This window comes from Salmo trutta, chromosome 6 (genome assembly GCF_901001165.1).
Source record: "Salmo trutta chromosome 6, fSalTru1.1, whole genome shotgun sequence".
NCBI classification, from domain to species: Eukaryota; Metazoa; Chordata; class Actinopteri; order Salmoniformes; family Salmonidae; genus Salmo; species Salmo trutta.
The window spans coordinates 10,446,292-10,463,450 of NC_042962.1; the positions used below are offsets into that span (position 1 = coordinate 10,446,292).

A 17,159-nucleotide genomic window follows, 5' to 3' on the forward strand; every position below is an offset into this window, starting at 1 on the left:
TCTCCCCCCTTTCTCTTTCTCTCCTCTTTCCCTTTTCTCTCTCTCTCCCCCTTTCTCTCTCTCTCTCCTCTCTCCCCTTTCTCTATCCTCCCTCTCTCTCTCAATTGATAGCGGTGTAATATAGACAGACAGTGTGTGCCTGTGGATCAGACTCTGACAGTATATCAATCAATCAATCAATCAATCAATCAATCACATGTATTAATAGAGCCCTTTTTAACATCAGCAGGTGTCACAAAGTGCTTGTACAGAAATCGAGCCTCTCTACCATAGTGATAGTGTCACATATCAGCGTGGGACGTTGGCTGAATATGTCACGTCAGAGACCGTTTCTAGCTTATTATACATTCCACACCACCATGTTCCTCAACATTGTTTCTCAACCTTTCATTAAATCAGGAATCAGCAAGCTTTGGCCCAAGTTCCTAGGGGGATCGCTCACGTTCTAATTAGCACTTGAGACGTGACTAAATCAGTGTGAACTCTGAACTATGACAGCTCTGCAGCCATGTTAATTAAAGTTTAGACAATGGTCTACGTGTCTTACTCCTGGTGGATCTCATGATAGGCTCTATTGACAACCAAACCACAGCAGAAGGAGAGAGGGTGAGACCAGGGCTGTGTCCTCTCCTCTGTATTAAAAGTGTGCGTGCGTGGGTGTGTGCGTGCGTGCGTGGGTGGGTGCGTGGGTGGGTGGGTGCGTGGGTGCGTGCGTGTATCCTTACAGCTTCATTAAAACTAGATGTCTTCCCACGCACACACCAAGCTGGCTATGAATGGAAACACACTGTTTATAACCCATCTTTACTCAAAAACAAGACTGTTGCATAGCAATGATAGAGTATTTGAATAATCAAATGTGAGTGTTTGAATATGCATAAGGTTTGAGGTTGATCAGGTTGATGAATCAGCATATTTAAATATTTACATGTACTGTACATTTGAGTCATTTAGCAGACGCTCTCATCCAGAGTGACTTACAGTTAGTGAGTGCATACATTTTCATTCGTAAATGATCAAAACAAGGTGTCAGACTTATTTCAGATTAATCCCAGTAATGTACTTGAGGTGAAATGATATTGATTTCAGAGTTTAAATCAGGCAGAACTAACGTGTTGGTTGACAACGAGACCAGAGTCCGTCTATGGGTCTGTATTCTACTGTATAATACGCAGGGTTGGCATGATTACTTTCTAAATGTAATCCGTTACAGTTACTAGTTACCTGTCCAAAATTGTATACAGTAAAGTAACTTCTGGATTATCCATACTCAGTAACGTAATCTGATTACAATACGTTACTTTTAGATTACTTTCGTCCTTAAGCGGCATTAGAAGAAGATAAAAATGTATGTTACAAATTGAACAACATCTATTGCAGGATAAATCAATGTTAAAGTTTACATAGCTGGCCATATATGGATGTTACATTTTACTTTATGGATTGGTTATGTAGGCCTCTTCTAACCCCATCGCTTTCTACTACATATAATAATATGATAAAATTATATCTTTACATCTATCAGAATTCCAGTCATTCCAATAAATGTTATACCCCTTGATCTTCAAGAATAGGACTTGGAAATATGGAAGTATAGATTAGCCAAATTGTTTTACCTGATCATGACCCCAAAACTAAGGACTTATTATCCAGCCCTACTTTGTTGTTTAAGATTTTGTTGTCATGGAGGACTGATTGGGCTCATTGATTCAAGGTGAAAGTAAATGCTGCGCTCATGGAATGGCATTCTTTGAGCACTACTGAGGAAAAAAAAGCCCCACTTGTATTCCATAGGCTGGGATCTGCACTATGCAGCTTTTGCAAGAGAGCATTTTTCACTGGCTGTCCACTGGTTTCAAAAACAATGATTGATAGGCAGCTTAAACTTCTTGAACTCAACCATTTTTGGGTGTAAATACTCATTTAGATTTGTGAACAGCCATCCACAACAACAACAATCCGCAAGGTGCAAATAGCTAAATGAGAGAGCAGCAGTGTGATTCACATCAATGCGCTATGTAGATATCAGTAATAAGTGATATCCGTACCGCCCGTAGACTACACCTCTGATGTCATCCTTACCTCCAAGCGTTTATTCAAGTTGGATAATCTTTGGATGCCGACAGCAGTCGCACCATTGGAAGACATGGCTTGGACTGTAGCCAATGAAAGCCTATTCCTGCTCTTTTCCCGCAATCCATCAAACGCATTTGGTGTGTCATCATAGTGGTCTCTGACTTGTGGTCAGACTCACTCAGGTGGAACAAACTTAAACTTGGGCCTTTTTTAAATGCTGATTTTGAATGTCATTGAGAAAACAGTGTCAAAGATTTTTTGTTCACAAACATCCTTTCTGAATTTAAAAGTAATCCTCAAAGTAATCATCTAATTTCTCAAAAGTATTTATAATCTGAATACAATATTTTAGCTGGTAACGTAGCGGATTACAGTTACCCGTTTTTTGTAATCCCTTACATCTATTACATGTAATCCGTTACTCCAAACCCTGATAATATGTATGTTTGATATTCAGAGAGCAGAGGACATGACTTGAGCTTTAGTGTTAACACAAAGCCCAGAGCTGACTGTCTGTCTGCTAATAACTGAGACACATGATTGGCTTCAGTACACTCTGGTAGGATGATGGATTCTGCTCTCACTTGATTTTCCTGACTGATAAATGGCTTAATTCATTCATACAATACATGACCAAAGGTATGCGGACACCTGCTCGTCAAACATCTCATTCCAAAATCATGGGTATTAATATAGACTTGGTCCCCTCTTTGTTGCTATAACAGTCTCTACTCTTCTGGGAAGGCTTTCCACTAGATATTGGATCATTGCTGCGGGGACTTGCTTCAATTCTGCAACAAGAGCATTAGTGAGGATGGGCACTGATGTTGGGTGATTAGGCCTGGTTCGCAGTCGGCGTTCCAATTCATCCCAAAGGTGTTCGATGGGGTTGAGGCTCTGTGCAGGCCAGGGAAGTTCTTCCCCACCGATCTCAACAAACCATTTCTGTATGGACCTTGCTTTGTGCATGGTGGCATTGTCATGCCCCCATGCAGGAAAGAGCCTTCTACAAACTGTTGCCACAAAGTTGGAAGCACAGAATCTTCAAGAATGTCATTTTATGCTGTAGCGTTAAGATTTCCCTTCACTGGAACTAAGGGGCCTAGCCAGAACCATGAAAAACAGCCCTAGACCATTATTCCTCGTCCACCAAACTTTACAGTTGGCACTGCATTCAGACAGGAAGCGTTCTAATGGCATCCACCAACCCAGATTCATCCTTCGAACTGCCAGATGGTGAAGCGTGATTCATCACGCCAGAGAACGCATTTCCACAGCTCCAGAGTCCAATGGCGGTGAGCTTTGCACCACTCTAGCCAATGCTCGGCATTGCGCATGGTGATCTTAGTCTTGTGTGCGGCTGCTCGGCCATGGAATCCCATTTCATGAAGCTTCTGATGAACAGTTCTTGTGCTGATGAATGAACAGTTCTTGGTAGTGAGTGCTGCAACCGAGGACAGACGATTTTTACGCGCTTCAGCACTCGGCGGTCCCGTTCTGTGAGCCTGTGTGGCCTACCACTTCGCGGCTGAGCTGCTGTTGCTCCTAGACGTTTCCACTTCACAATAACATCACTTACAATTGACTGGGGCATCTCTAGCAGGGCAGAAATTTGACGAACTGACTTGTTGGAATGGTGGCATCCTATGACGTGGCTTTTGTGGCGCGATGGGTAACGATGCTTCATGGGGTGTCAGTTGTTGATGTGTGCAGAGGGTCCCTGGTTCAAGCCCAGGTTGGGGCGAGGAGAGGGACGGAAGCAATACTGTTTACATATATTTTTTGGGGTCCCGTGTGGCTCAGTTGGTAGGGCATGGTGTTTGCAACACCAGGGTTGTGGGTTCGATTCCCACCGGGGACCAGTACGGAGAAAAAATGTATGAGATGTATGCGTTCACTACTGTAAGTCGCTCTGGATAAGAGCGTCTGCTAAATGACTAAAATGTAAAATATGACAGTGCCACATTGAAAGTCACTGAGCTCTTCAATAAGGCCATTCTACTGCCGATGTGTGTCTGTGGAGATTGCACGGCTGTGGCAGAAATAGACAAATCCACAAATGTTGGTATTTTATTAGGATCCCCATTAGCGGTGTCCACAAGCTTTTGTATATAAGGTGTACATACAGGACCATCTTCCCTGTCCTGCCTACCCCTGTCCCCTCTTCTCGCCCCAAACCTCACCCACTACTCACCCTTCTACCTTGTCTCGTAACCCTGTAACACACAGAAGTTAAATACATAGCATTCATAAGTAGAGGTTTTGTAAAATCAAAACATTCATAAGTAGGGAGTCAAAACAGTGGCTGCCAGCGATGTTGAATATTTAATAAACCAATATACCCTAAATCATAAAGAAAATGAGCAGGATGGAATATTAATACCCAGAATTATCAATACAGCTTCAATGACATGTTGCTAATGCCTTTATGAATATTCCACTTTGAAGAGAGAGAGTGAGAGAGAGAGAGATGTGTTACTCTGGCAAATATATACATTTCTGCCTCAGTCATCTGGGAATTGTATTGAATGAAATGTTACAATTGATTAGGCTCTGAACGCGCTGTAAACAGAGCCAGGTAATATATGTATTGTGTGTTATTATCCAATGGGAGATTGCATGGTGCGTGGTTCAGATGGCTTCAGCCCCATGGGTACATGGCTGAGACAGATACTGACACACTCATACACACATACATGCAGGTTTGCATGCACATAATGTGGCACGCAGATACACACATTATCAATAACACACCGACTTTTATTCTAGTTCGATTCTTCGTATAACATCATTCCCAATGTTATAGAGAGTCACGTTGGTCTCAGACCCCACACACTGTCTCACCTGTCCCCATCCTTCTGTGTTTCAGGAACGTGAGTTCCGCAGGAGAGGAGGCCAGGAGGAGGATGAGAGAGTGTGACGGACTGACAGACGCTCTCCTCTACGTCATACAGACCGCTTTGGGCAGCAACGACATTGACAGCAAGGTGTGTGTGTGTGTGTGTGTGTGTGTGTGTGTGTGTGTGTGTGTGTGTGTGTGTGTGTGTGTGTGTGTGTGTGTGTGTGTGTGTGTGTCCATCAGTTCAATAGTAGATAAACAGCTTTGTGCATGGCTACGTTCTCAAGGTTGCTGCAGCTCAGTCCCTCTAAATGGCATTTCTTAATCATTGTCTAACATCCCACCCAACTCTGCTGTCTGCCCAATCATAGGAGAGCTCTGGTGTCTCCCCAGTAATGATGATTGCTTGGCAAGCACTGGGGCCAATGGCCATTGTCATTGACTGGTCCCAAGTTATTAGCAGACACAGACAGGGTGACACTTTTCGTTCTTTTTGTGGACTTTCTGTCCTTCTGGTCTCTCTTTCTTTCTTCCCCTATTCTGTCTTTCTATTTCATACCCACTTTCTTTCTCTACCTTTATCCTGTCACTGTTCAAAAAGGGAAATTAAAGGGAATTAAATCTGTTGTTTACCTCTGGAGTTGTTTACCTGTTGTTTACCTCTGGAGTTGTTTACATGTTGTATACCTCTGGAGTTGTTTACCTCTGGAGTTGTTTACCTGTTGTTTACCTCTGGAGTTGTTTACTTGTGTAGTTGTTTACCTGTTGTTTACCTATGGAGTTGTTTACCTGTGGAGTTGTTGACAAGTTGTTTACCTCTGGAGTTGTTTACCTGTTGTTTACCTCTGGAGATGTTTACCTGTTGTTTACCTCTGGAGATGTTTACCTGTTGTTTACCTATGGAGTTGTTTACATGTTGTTTACCTATGGAGTTGTTTACCTGTTGTTTACCTCTGGAGATGTTTACCTGTTGTTTACCTCTGGAGATGTTTACCTGTTGTTTACCTATGGAGTTGTTTACATGTTGTTTACCTATGGAGTTGTTTACCTGTTGTTTACCTCTGGAGTTGTTTACCTGTGGAGTTGTTTACCTTTGGAGTTGTTTACCTGTGGAGTTGTTTACCTGTGGACTTGTTTACATGTTGTTTACCTCTGGAGTTGTTTACATGTTGTATACCTCTGGAGTTGTTTACCTGTTGTTTACCTCTGGAGTTGTTTACATGTTGTTTACCTCTGGAGATGTTTACCTGTTGTTTACCTCTGGAGATGTTTACATGTTGTTTACCTCTGGAGTTGTTTACATGTTGTTTACCTCTGGAGATGTTTACCTGTTGTTTACCTCTGGAGATGTTTACCTGTTGTTTACCTCTGGAGTTGTTTACATGTTGTTTACCTCTGGAGATGTTTACATGTTGTTTACCTATGGAGTTGTTTACATGTTGTTTACCTATGGAGTTGTTTACCTGTTGTTTACCTCTGGAGATGTTTACCTGTTGTTACCTATGGAGTTGTTTACCTCTGGAGTTGTTTACATGTTGTTTACCTCTGGAGATGTTTACCTGTTGTTACCTCTGGAGTTGTTTACATGTTGTTTACCTATGGAGTTGTTTACATGTTGTTTACCTCTGGAGATGTTTACATGTTGTTTACCTATGGAGTTGTTTACATGTCGTTTACCTGTTGTTTACCTCTGGAGTTGTTTACCTGTGGAGTTGTTTACCTGTGGAGTTGTTTACCTGTGGACTTGTTTACCTGTGGACTTGTTTACATGTTGTTTACCTCTGGAGTTGTTTACATGTTGTATACCTCTGGAGTTGTTTACCTGTTGTTTAGCTCTGGAGTTGTTTACCTGTTGTTTACCTGTTGTTTAACTCTGGAGTTGTTTACCTGTTGTTTACCTCTGGAGTTGTTTACTTGTGTAGTTGTTTACCTGTTGTTTACCTCTGAAATTGTTTACCTGTTTTTTACCTATGGAGTTGTTTACCTGTGGAGTTGTTGACAAGTTGTTTACCTCTGGAGTTGTTTACATGTTGTATACATCTGGAGTTGTTTACCTCTGGAGTTGTGTACCTGTTGTTTACCTCTGGAGATGTTTACTTGTGGACTTGTTTACATGTTGTTTACCTGTGGAGTTGTTTACATGTTGTTTACCTGTGGAGTTGTTTACATGTTGTTTACCTCTGGAGTTGTTTACATGTTGTTTACCTCTGGAGTTGTTTACATGTTGTATACCTCTGGAGTTGTTTACCTGTTGTTTACCTCTGGAGTTGTTTACCTGTGGAGTTGTTTACCTGTTGTTTACCTCTGGAGTTGTTTACCTGTTGTTTACCTCTGGAGTTGTGTACCTGTTGTTTACCTGTGGAGTTGTTTACCTGTTGTTTACCTGTGGAGTTGTTTACCTGTTGTTTACCTCTGGAGTTGTTTACCTGTTGTTTACCTCTGGAGTTGTGTACCTGTTGTTTACCTGTGGAGTTGTTTACCTGTTGTTTACCTGTGGAGTTGTTTACCTGTTGTTTACCTCTTGAGTTGTTTACCTGTTGTTTACCTCTGGAGTTGTTTACCTGTGGAGTTGTTTACCTGTTGTTTACCTCTGGAGTTGTTTACCTGTGGAGTTGTTGACAAGTTGTTTACCTCTGGAGTTGTTTACATGTTGTTTACCTCTGGTGTTGTTCACTTGTGGAGTTGTTTACCTGTTGTTTACCTCTGGAGTTGTTTACCTCTGGAGTTGTTTACTTGTGTAGTTGTTTACCTGTTGTTTACCTGTTGTTTAGCTCTGGCGTTGGTTACCTGTTGTTTACCTCTGGGGTTGTTTACCTGTTGTTTACCTTTGGAGTTGTTTACCTGTTTTTTACCTCTGGAGTTGTGTACCTGTGGAGTTGTTTACCTGTGGAGTTGTTTACCTGTTGTTTACCTCTGGAGTTGTTTACCTGTGATGTTTTCAGGGGAAAGTAACTCTCTTCTTCACTCCTCTAACAGTTCTAACAGATCAGGCCCAAGGTCTGTTCCTATTGGATCAAGTTGAAGCGACTTGGTGTTTGTATTGCGTCTGTAATGTCGTTGAAAGCATATAGTCAGTCAGGGTATTATGTTCAATTACCATCATTATAGTTGTTTGTGTAAATTATCAGTCTGAGAGGCTCTTTTATAAAACAGTCAGAGTCGTCTGAGATGATTAATGATTTTTCTTCGTTATTTCCAAGTGGTTTACTTTCCATATTCCTCCCATACGCCACGTTTATGAGTGATACTTCACAGATGCACGCACACAGACACACACACACACACACACACACACACACACACACACAGACACAGACACAGACACACACACACACACACACACACACACACACACACAAACACACACACACACACACACACACACACACACACACACCCCTCTGCTGTTTCGGATGTGTCCTCTTCTGACACCATGTTAAATGGAGCTTGATAAGATGCCACGGGCTCAGTCATTATTCCTCATTTGAAAGAATTTCTTTAATATAATTTAAAAGTTAGAGTACATCACGATTCATGGATGGAATTGGACACTCCTCCTTTTAAATGCCCCTTCACACACACATTTTGGCATGGTGGGAAGTTAGCTTTTGTGGGAAGTTAGCTTTTGTGGAAAGTTAACTCTTGTGGGAAGTTATATTTGTGTGGGAAGTTAGCTCTTGTGGGAAGTTAAATTTGTGTGGGAAGTTAGCTCATTTGTAGGATAAATGTTGTAACTCCTCTGCCTCTCCTGTAGACCATAGAGAACTGTGTGTGTATCCTGCGTAACCTGTCCTACCGACTGGCAGCGGAGACGTCTCAGGGGCAACAGCTGGGTTCAGAGGAGCTAGACGGTCTCCTGTGTGACGCCAACGGACGTGACGGAGAGACCTCAGGCTGCTGGGGCAAGAAGAAGAAGAAGAAGAAGGGACAGGACCAGGTGGGGAATTTATTCAGAGAGAGAGAGAGAGAGAGAGAGAGAGAGAGAGAGAGAGAGATGCATCAGGTGGGACGTTATACACAGAGAGAGAGATGCATCAGGTTGGACGTTATACACACAGAGAGAGAGAGAGAGAGAGAGAGAGAGAGAGAGATGCATCAGGTTGGACGTTATACACAGAGAGAGAGATGCATCAGGTGGGGACGTTATACACACACAGAGAAAGAGAGAGAGAGAGAGAGAGATGCATCAGGTTGGACGTTATACACACACACAGAGAGAGAGAGAGAGAGATGCATCAAGTTGGACGTTATACACACACAGAGAGAGAGAGAGAGAGAGAGAGAGAGATGCATCATGTTGGACGTTATACACACACAGAGAGAGAGAGAGAGAGATGCATCAAGTTGGACGTTATACACAGAGAGAGAGAGAGAGAGAGAGAGATGCATCAGGTGGGACGTTATACACAGAGAGAGAGATGCATCCGGTGGGGACGTTATACACACACAGAGAAAGAGAGAGAGAGAGAGAGAGAGAGAGAGAGAGAGAGATGCATCAGAGGGAGAGAGACTCTATCACGCAGTGCAGACACACATACAGTGCCTTGCGAAAGTATTCACCCCCCTTGAACTTTTTGACCTTTTGCCACATTTCAGGCTTCAAACATAAAGATATAAAACTGTATTTTTTTGTGAAGGATCAACTACAAGTGGGACACAATCATGAAGTGGAACGAAATTTATTGGATATTTCAAACTTTTTTGACAAATAAAAAACTGAAAAATTGGGCATGCAAAATTATTCAGCCCCCTTAACTTAATACTTTGTAGCGCCACCTTTTGCTGCGATTACAGCTGTAAGTCGCTTGGGGTATGTCTCTATCAGTTTTGCACATCGAGAGACTAAAATTTTTGCCCATTCCTCCTTGCAAAACAGCTCGAGCTCAGTGAGGTTGAATGGAGAGCGTTTGTGAACAGCAGTTTTCAGTTCTTTCCACAGATTCTCGATTGGATTCAGGTCTGGACTTTGACTTGGCCATTCTAACACCTGGATATGTTTATTTGTGAACCATTCCATTGTAGATTTTGCTTTATGTTTTGGATCATTGTCTTGTTGGAAGACAAATCTCCGTCCCAGTCTCAGAATGGTCCTGTATTTGGCTCCATCCATCTTCCCATCAATTTTAACCATCTTCCCTGCCCCTGCTGAAGAAAAGCAGGCCCAAACCATGATGCTGCCACCACCATGTTTGACAGTGGTGATGGTGTGTTCAGGGGGATGAGCTGTGTTGCTTTTACGCCAAACATAATGTTTTGCATTGTTGCCAAAAAGTTCGATTTTGGTTTCATCTGACCAGAGCACCTTCTTCCACATGTTTGGTGTGTCTCCCAGGTGGCTAGTGGCAAACTTTAAACTACACTTTTTATGGATATCTTTAAGAAATGGCTTTCTTCTTGCCACTCTTCCATAAAGGCCAGATTTGTGCAGTATACGACTGATTGTTGTCCTATGGACAGAGTCTCCCACCTCAGCTGTAGATCTCTGCAGTTCATCCAGAGTGATCATGGGCCTCTTGGCTGCATCTCTGATCAGTCTTCTCCTTGTATGAGCTGAAAGTTTAGAGGGACGGCCGGGTCTTCGTAGATTTGCAGTGGTCTGATACTCCTTCCATTTCAATATTATCGCTTGCACAGTGCTCCTTGGGATGTTTAAAGCTTGGGAATTTTTTTTGTATCCAAATCCGGCTTTAAACTTCTCCACAACAGTATCTCGGACCTGCCTGGTGTGTTCCTTGTTCTTCATGATGCTCTCTGCGCTTTAAACGGACCTCTGAGACTATCACAGAGCAGGTGCATTTATACGGAGACTTGATTACACACAGGTGGATTCTATTTATCATCATTAGTCATTTAGGTCAACATTGGATCATTCAGAGATCCTCACTGAACTTCTGGAGAGAGTTTGCTGCACTGAAAGGCTGAATAATTTTGCACGGCCAATTTTTCAGTTTTTTATTTGTTAAAAAAGTTTGAAATATCCAATAAATTTCGTTCCACTTCATAATTGTGTCCCACTTGTTGTTGATTCTTCACAAAAAATTACAGTTTTATATCTTTATGTTTGAAGCCTGAAATGTGGCAAAAGGTCAAAAAGTTCAAGGGGGCCGAATACTTTCGCAAGGCACTGTATGTGCTTAATAATATTAGAGCAAAGTGATATTAGAGCAAAGTGCGATCTCTCCAATCTGTAACCATGACCAATGACCTTACACCTTATTGACTTGTAAATTCAATTGGAATACATAAAAAATACATATTTCTTAAGTGGAGAATAACCAACCATGTTACACAACACAGACAGTGCAGCCAGACAGACAGACAGGCAGACAGTGCAGACATACAGTGCTGACAGGCAGACAGTGCAGAAAGACAGTGCAGACAGACAGTGCAGACACACAGATGAAATATGGTGCAAGCTTCCTCCAAGCCATATCACTTGTTCACTGTAGGAATGTTCTGAAGGGAATCAAAACAAAAGATTCAAACAGAGAACATTAAAAGATCATAAACTATTTTACTATGTGTAAACTGGGAGATGAGCGTTTGTGTCTCTCATTTTCTGTTTGCTAAAACCTTTATTTTTTCTCTTTTTATGTGTGTGTGTGGGGGGGATCAGTGTTAATATTGCAGATAAATTGTGGCTTCCATCAATGTAATTGTTTGCATAATTTCCAATCCTCCACATTTTTTTTGTAAATATGCAGTACCAGTCAAACGTTTGGAGACGCCTACTCATTCAAGGGTTTTTCTTTATTTGTACTATTTTCTACATTGTAGAATAATAGTGAAGACATCAAAACTATGAAATAACACATATGGAATCATGTAGTAAGCAAAAAAGTTTTTTAGAAATCGAAGTAGCCATCCTTTGCCTTGATGACAGCTTTGCACACTCTTGGCATTCTCTCAACCAGCTTCACCTGGAATGCTTTTTCAACAGTCTTGAATGAGTTCCCAAATATGCTGAGCACTTGTTTTTCCTTCACTCGGCAGTCCAACTCATCCCAAACCATCTCAATTGGGTTGAGGTCGGGTGATTGTGGAGGCCAGGTCATCTGATGCAGCACTCCATCACTCTCCTTCTTGGTCAATTAGCCCTTACACTGCCTGGAGGTGTGTTGGTTCATTAGTCTGTCTCCTGTTCTCTTTGCAGGGGTGAGTCAGTCTAAGGCTTCCCTCTCCTGTCTGTCAGTCTTAAATGCCCCCCCCCCATCTCTCCAGTGGTGCATCATTCTAACTCTTCCCCCTCTCTCTCCAGTGGTGCATCATTCTAACTCTTCCCCCTCTCTTCCCCCTTGCACACTCTTGGCATTCTCTCAACCAGCTTCACCTGGAATGCTTTTTCAACAGTCTTGAATGAGTTCCCAAATATGCTGAGCACTTGTTTTTCCTTCACACTGCAGTCCAACTCATCCCAAACCATCTCAATTGGGTTGAGGTCGAGTGATTGTGGAGGCCAGGTCATCTGATGCAGCACTCCATCACTCTCCTTCTTGGTCAATTAGCCCTTACACTGCCTGGAGGTGTGTTGGTTCATTGTCCTGTTGAAAAACAAATGATAGTCCCACTAAGCGCAAACCAGATGGGAAGGTATATCGCTGCAGAATGATAGCCATGCTGATTAAGTGTGCCTTGGATTCTAAAGAAACCACAGACAGTGTCACCAGCAAAGCACCTCCACGCCATCATACCTCCTCCTCCGTGCTTCACGGTGGGAAGTAAACATGCGGACATAATCCGTTCACCTACTCTGCATGTTTCTTGGCCCAAGCAAGTCTCTTCTTCTTATTGGTGTCCTTTAGTAGTGGTTTCTTTGCATCCATTTGACCATGACGGCCTGATTCACACAGTCTCCCCTGAACAGTTGATGTTGAGATGTGTCTGTTACTTGAACTCTGTGAAGCATTTACTTGGGATGCAATTTCTGAGTCTGGTAACTCTAATGAACTTATCCTCTGCAGCAGAGGTAACTCTGGGTCTTCCTTTCCTGTGGCGGTCTTCGTGAAAGCCAGTTTAATCACAGCTCTTGATTGGTCATTTGCCAAATAGGGATATCATCTGTATACCAACCCCACCTTGTCACAACACAACTGATTGGCTCAAACGCATTAAGAAGGAAAGAAATTCCACAAATTAACTTTTAACAAGGCTCACCTGTTAATTGAAATGCAATCCAGATGACTACTTCATGGTGCTGGTTGAGAGAAAACCAAGAGTGTGCAAAGCTGTCATCAAGGCAAAGGATGGCTACTTTGAAGAATCTAAAATCTAAAGTATATTTTGATTTGTTTAACACTTTTTTTGGTTACTACATGATTCCATATGTGTTATTTCATAGTTTTGATGTCTTCAGTACTATTCTACAATGTATAAAATAGTAAAGTAAACAAAAACCCTTGAATGAGTAGGTGTGTCCAAACTTTTCACTGGGACTGTATATACAATTATATATACTGTATATATATATTTTAATATATTTTCCTTTATAATTATCTCCTAACCCTACCACCCCTCCCCTTATTGGAGTAAACTAATAAACATTAACACTTGGGCTTCTACTTCCAGCTTATACATACTATATACATTTTACAGACACAGTATATTTTACAATAGTTATCTTCTTTTTTTAGTCCCATCCTTCAGCTCCACTCAACCCCTCCCATCTATCTCTGAACACCATCCAGTTTTGATTTCTATTTGCTACATGTTTTTCAAACCTTTCTTTCCTCCAACACACTCCAGTCACTACTGCTGCTTAACAATTCACTCAGATGCCTTCCCACAGACCAATCGTATGCTCTGTTCCTCACAAGAAATTAAGGCTTTGTCCAAACAGCTCAACTCTCATTCACTCTACAGTAGTTGCAAACAGTGAAAAACACAAAATGTCTCCAAAAAGTTTTCACTATTTTCAGAACTGATAGGGCGTATTCTCTTTACTGCTTCAGTTGTATTTATGTTTTGAAGATCTTCTATCATAAAACCTCTAGGGGGATGAGAATCTATAGAACATGCATCCTGCCTGTAGAGCCTCCAGTTGTGAAGATGTAGGGAACTATGGCAGAATTTCCGCTGAAAACATAAAGGGCACCTCTTTGATTGTTTGATCAAAGAGAAAAGTTTTCTATCTATAGCATATAGAGTCAGAGCTGTTGCTAGGAGGGTGTGCTGCCTACAGAAGTGGGAAACATATACATTGCTTATGAAGGCCACTGAGATAGCTGTGGAGAAAGAATACTTTACGGGATGTACCATCATGGTATGATTCTTGACCTCGCTCTCTCCTTCCCTATCTTTATCTCCCTTTTTCTATCATCATCCTTCCTTTTCGCCTCTCCTCCAGTGGGACGGTGTAGGTCCTCTCCCAGACTCAGCTGACCCTCCTAAAGGAGTCCAGATGTTATGGCATCCGTCCATAGTGAAGCCCTACCTCACCCTGCTGTCAGAGTGCTCTAACCCTGATACACTGGAGGGAGCGGCTGGAGCACTGCAGAATCTGGCTGCAGGCACCTGGAAGGTATGGTGGTACATTAGTCTGTCTCCTGTTCTCTTTGCAGGGGTGAGTCAGTCTAAGGCTTCCCTCTCCTGTTTGTCAGTCTTAAATGCACCCGCACCCCCCCCCCCCACCATCTCTCCAGTGGTGTATCATTCTAACTCATCCCCCTCTCTCTCCAGTGGTGCATCATTCTAACTCTTCCCCCTCCCTCTCCAGTGGTGCATCATTCTAACTCTTCCCCCTCTCTCTCCAGTGGTGCATCAGTCTAACTCTTCCCCCTCTCTCTCCAGTGGTGCATCAGTCTAACTCTTCCCCCTCTCTCTCCAGTGGTGCATCAGTATAACTCTTCCCCCTCTCTCTCCAGTGGTGTATCATTCTAACTCTTCCCTCTCTCTCCAGTGGTCCATCATTCTAACTCTTCCCCCTCTCTCCTCCCTCTCCAGTGGTCCATCAGTCTAACTCCTCCCCCTCTCTCCTCCCTCTCCAGTGGTCCATCAGTCTAACTCCTCCCCCTCTCTCGTCTCTCTCCAGTGGTCCATCAGTCTAACTTTTCCCCCTCTCTCGTCTCTCTCCAGTGGTCCGTCAGTCTAACTCTTCCCCCTCTCATCTCTCTCCAGTGGTCAGTATATATCCGGGCAGCGGTGCGTAAGGAGAAGGGTCTTCCTATCCTGGTGGAGTTGTTGAGGATAGACAATGACCGTGTGGTGTGTGCCGTGGCCACCGCGCTCAGGAATATGGCCCTGGACGTCAGAAACAAAGAACTGATAGGTAAGACGCACACGCACACGCACACACACACACACACACACACACACACACACACACACACACACACACACACACACACACACACACACACTTCACAGTGCAGCAGCTCTGGCCACCTGTGGGTTGTCAGTGTAGCTGAGTGACTGCAGTAGAGGATTCTTCAGTGGTGGCTGTAAATGAAACACATCAAAGGAGTCAGATGGACTTTGAAACACAGACTGATGGTGAATGTGAAACACACTGCTAATAGCAGTCTGCTAGTCCCATTGTACAGGCCTCACAAGTCAACCTCAGCACTGAGAGACGGAGCTCAGCCTCTCGTTAACACTGCCTTGGTGTGTTTGGTATTTTCTGTGTGTGTGTGTTTTTGTGTGTGTTTCTATCTATGTATGTATGTATGTATGTATGTATGTATGTATGTATGTATGTATGTATGTATGTATGTATGTATGTATGTATGTATGTATGTATGTATGTATGTGTGTGTGTGTGTGTGTGTGTGTGTGTGTGTGTGTGGTTCTGTGTGTGTTTCTATCTGTGTGTGTGTGTGTGTGTGTGTGTGTGTGTGTGTGCGTGTGTGTGTGTGTCTGCATACGTGCTCTTTCAGTGACAGCCCATTGATCTCTCTCTAAACATCTGGGCTTCCCGGTGTGCTATCTGGTGTCCATGGTAACCCCCCCCCCCCCCCCATTGTCTCAGGTGGTTGTCTTCCAGAGCCCCTGGGAATTCTCAACCAAGGCTGGTGATTGGCAAGGAACACCCATTGTTACTTAGCTAGAAATTCCAATGGTTGCGATTGCTAAGTCGGGCATTCTTATTGTTGCTATGCTTGGTATTCTGTTGGTGACTGTGGTTGTCTTCTTCGGTACCTACGGGTCAATAGTGAACTCTTTGGCACAGTGCAGATACGGTCAATGGAGGCATTTTCTAGGATCAGTACTCTACAACCAATTCTAACCATAATCATTAGGGGGATGAATACAATCTGATCAGTTACAATCTCTACCTACTCTTTGCAGTATGTGTTAAATGTGATGGTAGAAGCAATAACCCAGCTTGTAGTTTTAACAGAAAGACACAGTGTTTTGGTCTGTGCACTGCGAGAGACACCAGCCTGAATAATGTAATCAATTGCAATTTCAGAAGAAAATCTATTTCAATTTGTTGAGTGGTTTTGTTTGAATACACTTCAGCACCACTGTATAACACTGTTAACCTACGGCTCATATTGGCCTTGCAGAGTAGTTCCATTGAACCAGAGAGAGGGGGAGTGGGGGCAAGAGAGAAAGAGATAGAGAGGGGGGAGAGAGTGGGAGTGGGGGCAAGAGAGAAAGAGAGAGAGAGGGGGAGTGGGGGCAAGAGAGAAAGAGATAGGGAGCGTGAGAGTTAGACCCAACCAAATCATGAGAAAACAAAAATAGAATTACTTGACACATTGAAAGAATTTACAACAAAAAAAACAGAGCAAACTAATATGCTACTTGGCCCAAGTGTACACAGTGGCAGAATACCTGACCACTGTGACTGACCCAAACTAAAGGAAACTTTGACTATGTACAGACTCAGTGAGCATAGCCTTGCTATTGAGAAAGGCTATGCTCACTGAATATGACAATTTAAATGTCTTTATTCTTTTGGAACTTTTGTGAGTGTAATGTTCACTGTACATTTTCTATAGTTTTTTCACTTATGTTTATCTGTTTCACTTGCTTTAGCAATGTAAACATATGTTTCCCATGCCAATAAAGCCCCTTAAATGAGAGAGAGAGAGAGAGAGAGAGGCATAGATGTTTAAATCTGACATGAGGTTCATTAAGATTGTTATAGTTAAACACAAACAAAGTCTAGAGTATAAATACCATGAAGGGGAAAAAAGCAACATGCAACCATTTCAAAGATTTTACTGAATACAGTTCATATGGAAATCAGTCAATTAAAATAAAATCATTAGGCCCTATTTTATGGATTTCACATGACTGG

At 42.6% G+C, this 17,159-nt stretch overlaps 1 protein-coding gene across 4 annotated transcripts in view; it reads left to right on the forward strand.

The window, feature by feature from the left end:
- Positions 1–17,159, forward strand: part of LOC115195395 (catenin delta-2-like) — a 562,679-nt gene that overhangs the window by 486,829 nt on the left and 58,691 nt on the right. For all 4 annotated transcript variants that reach the window (XM_029755212.1, XM_029755211.1, XM_029755213.1 and 1 more), the window contains 4 exons: positions 4,946–5,063; positions 8,670–8,852; positions 14,259–14,432; positions 15,029–15,179. In XM_029755212.1, coding sequence (XP_029611072.1) covers positions 4,946–5,063; positions 8,670–8,852; positions 14,259–14,432; positions 15,029–15,179 — 626 coding nt within the window. The remainder of the gene's footprint in view (positions 1–4,945; positions 5,064–8,669; positions 8,853–14,258; positions 14,433–15,028; positions 15,180–17,159) is intronic.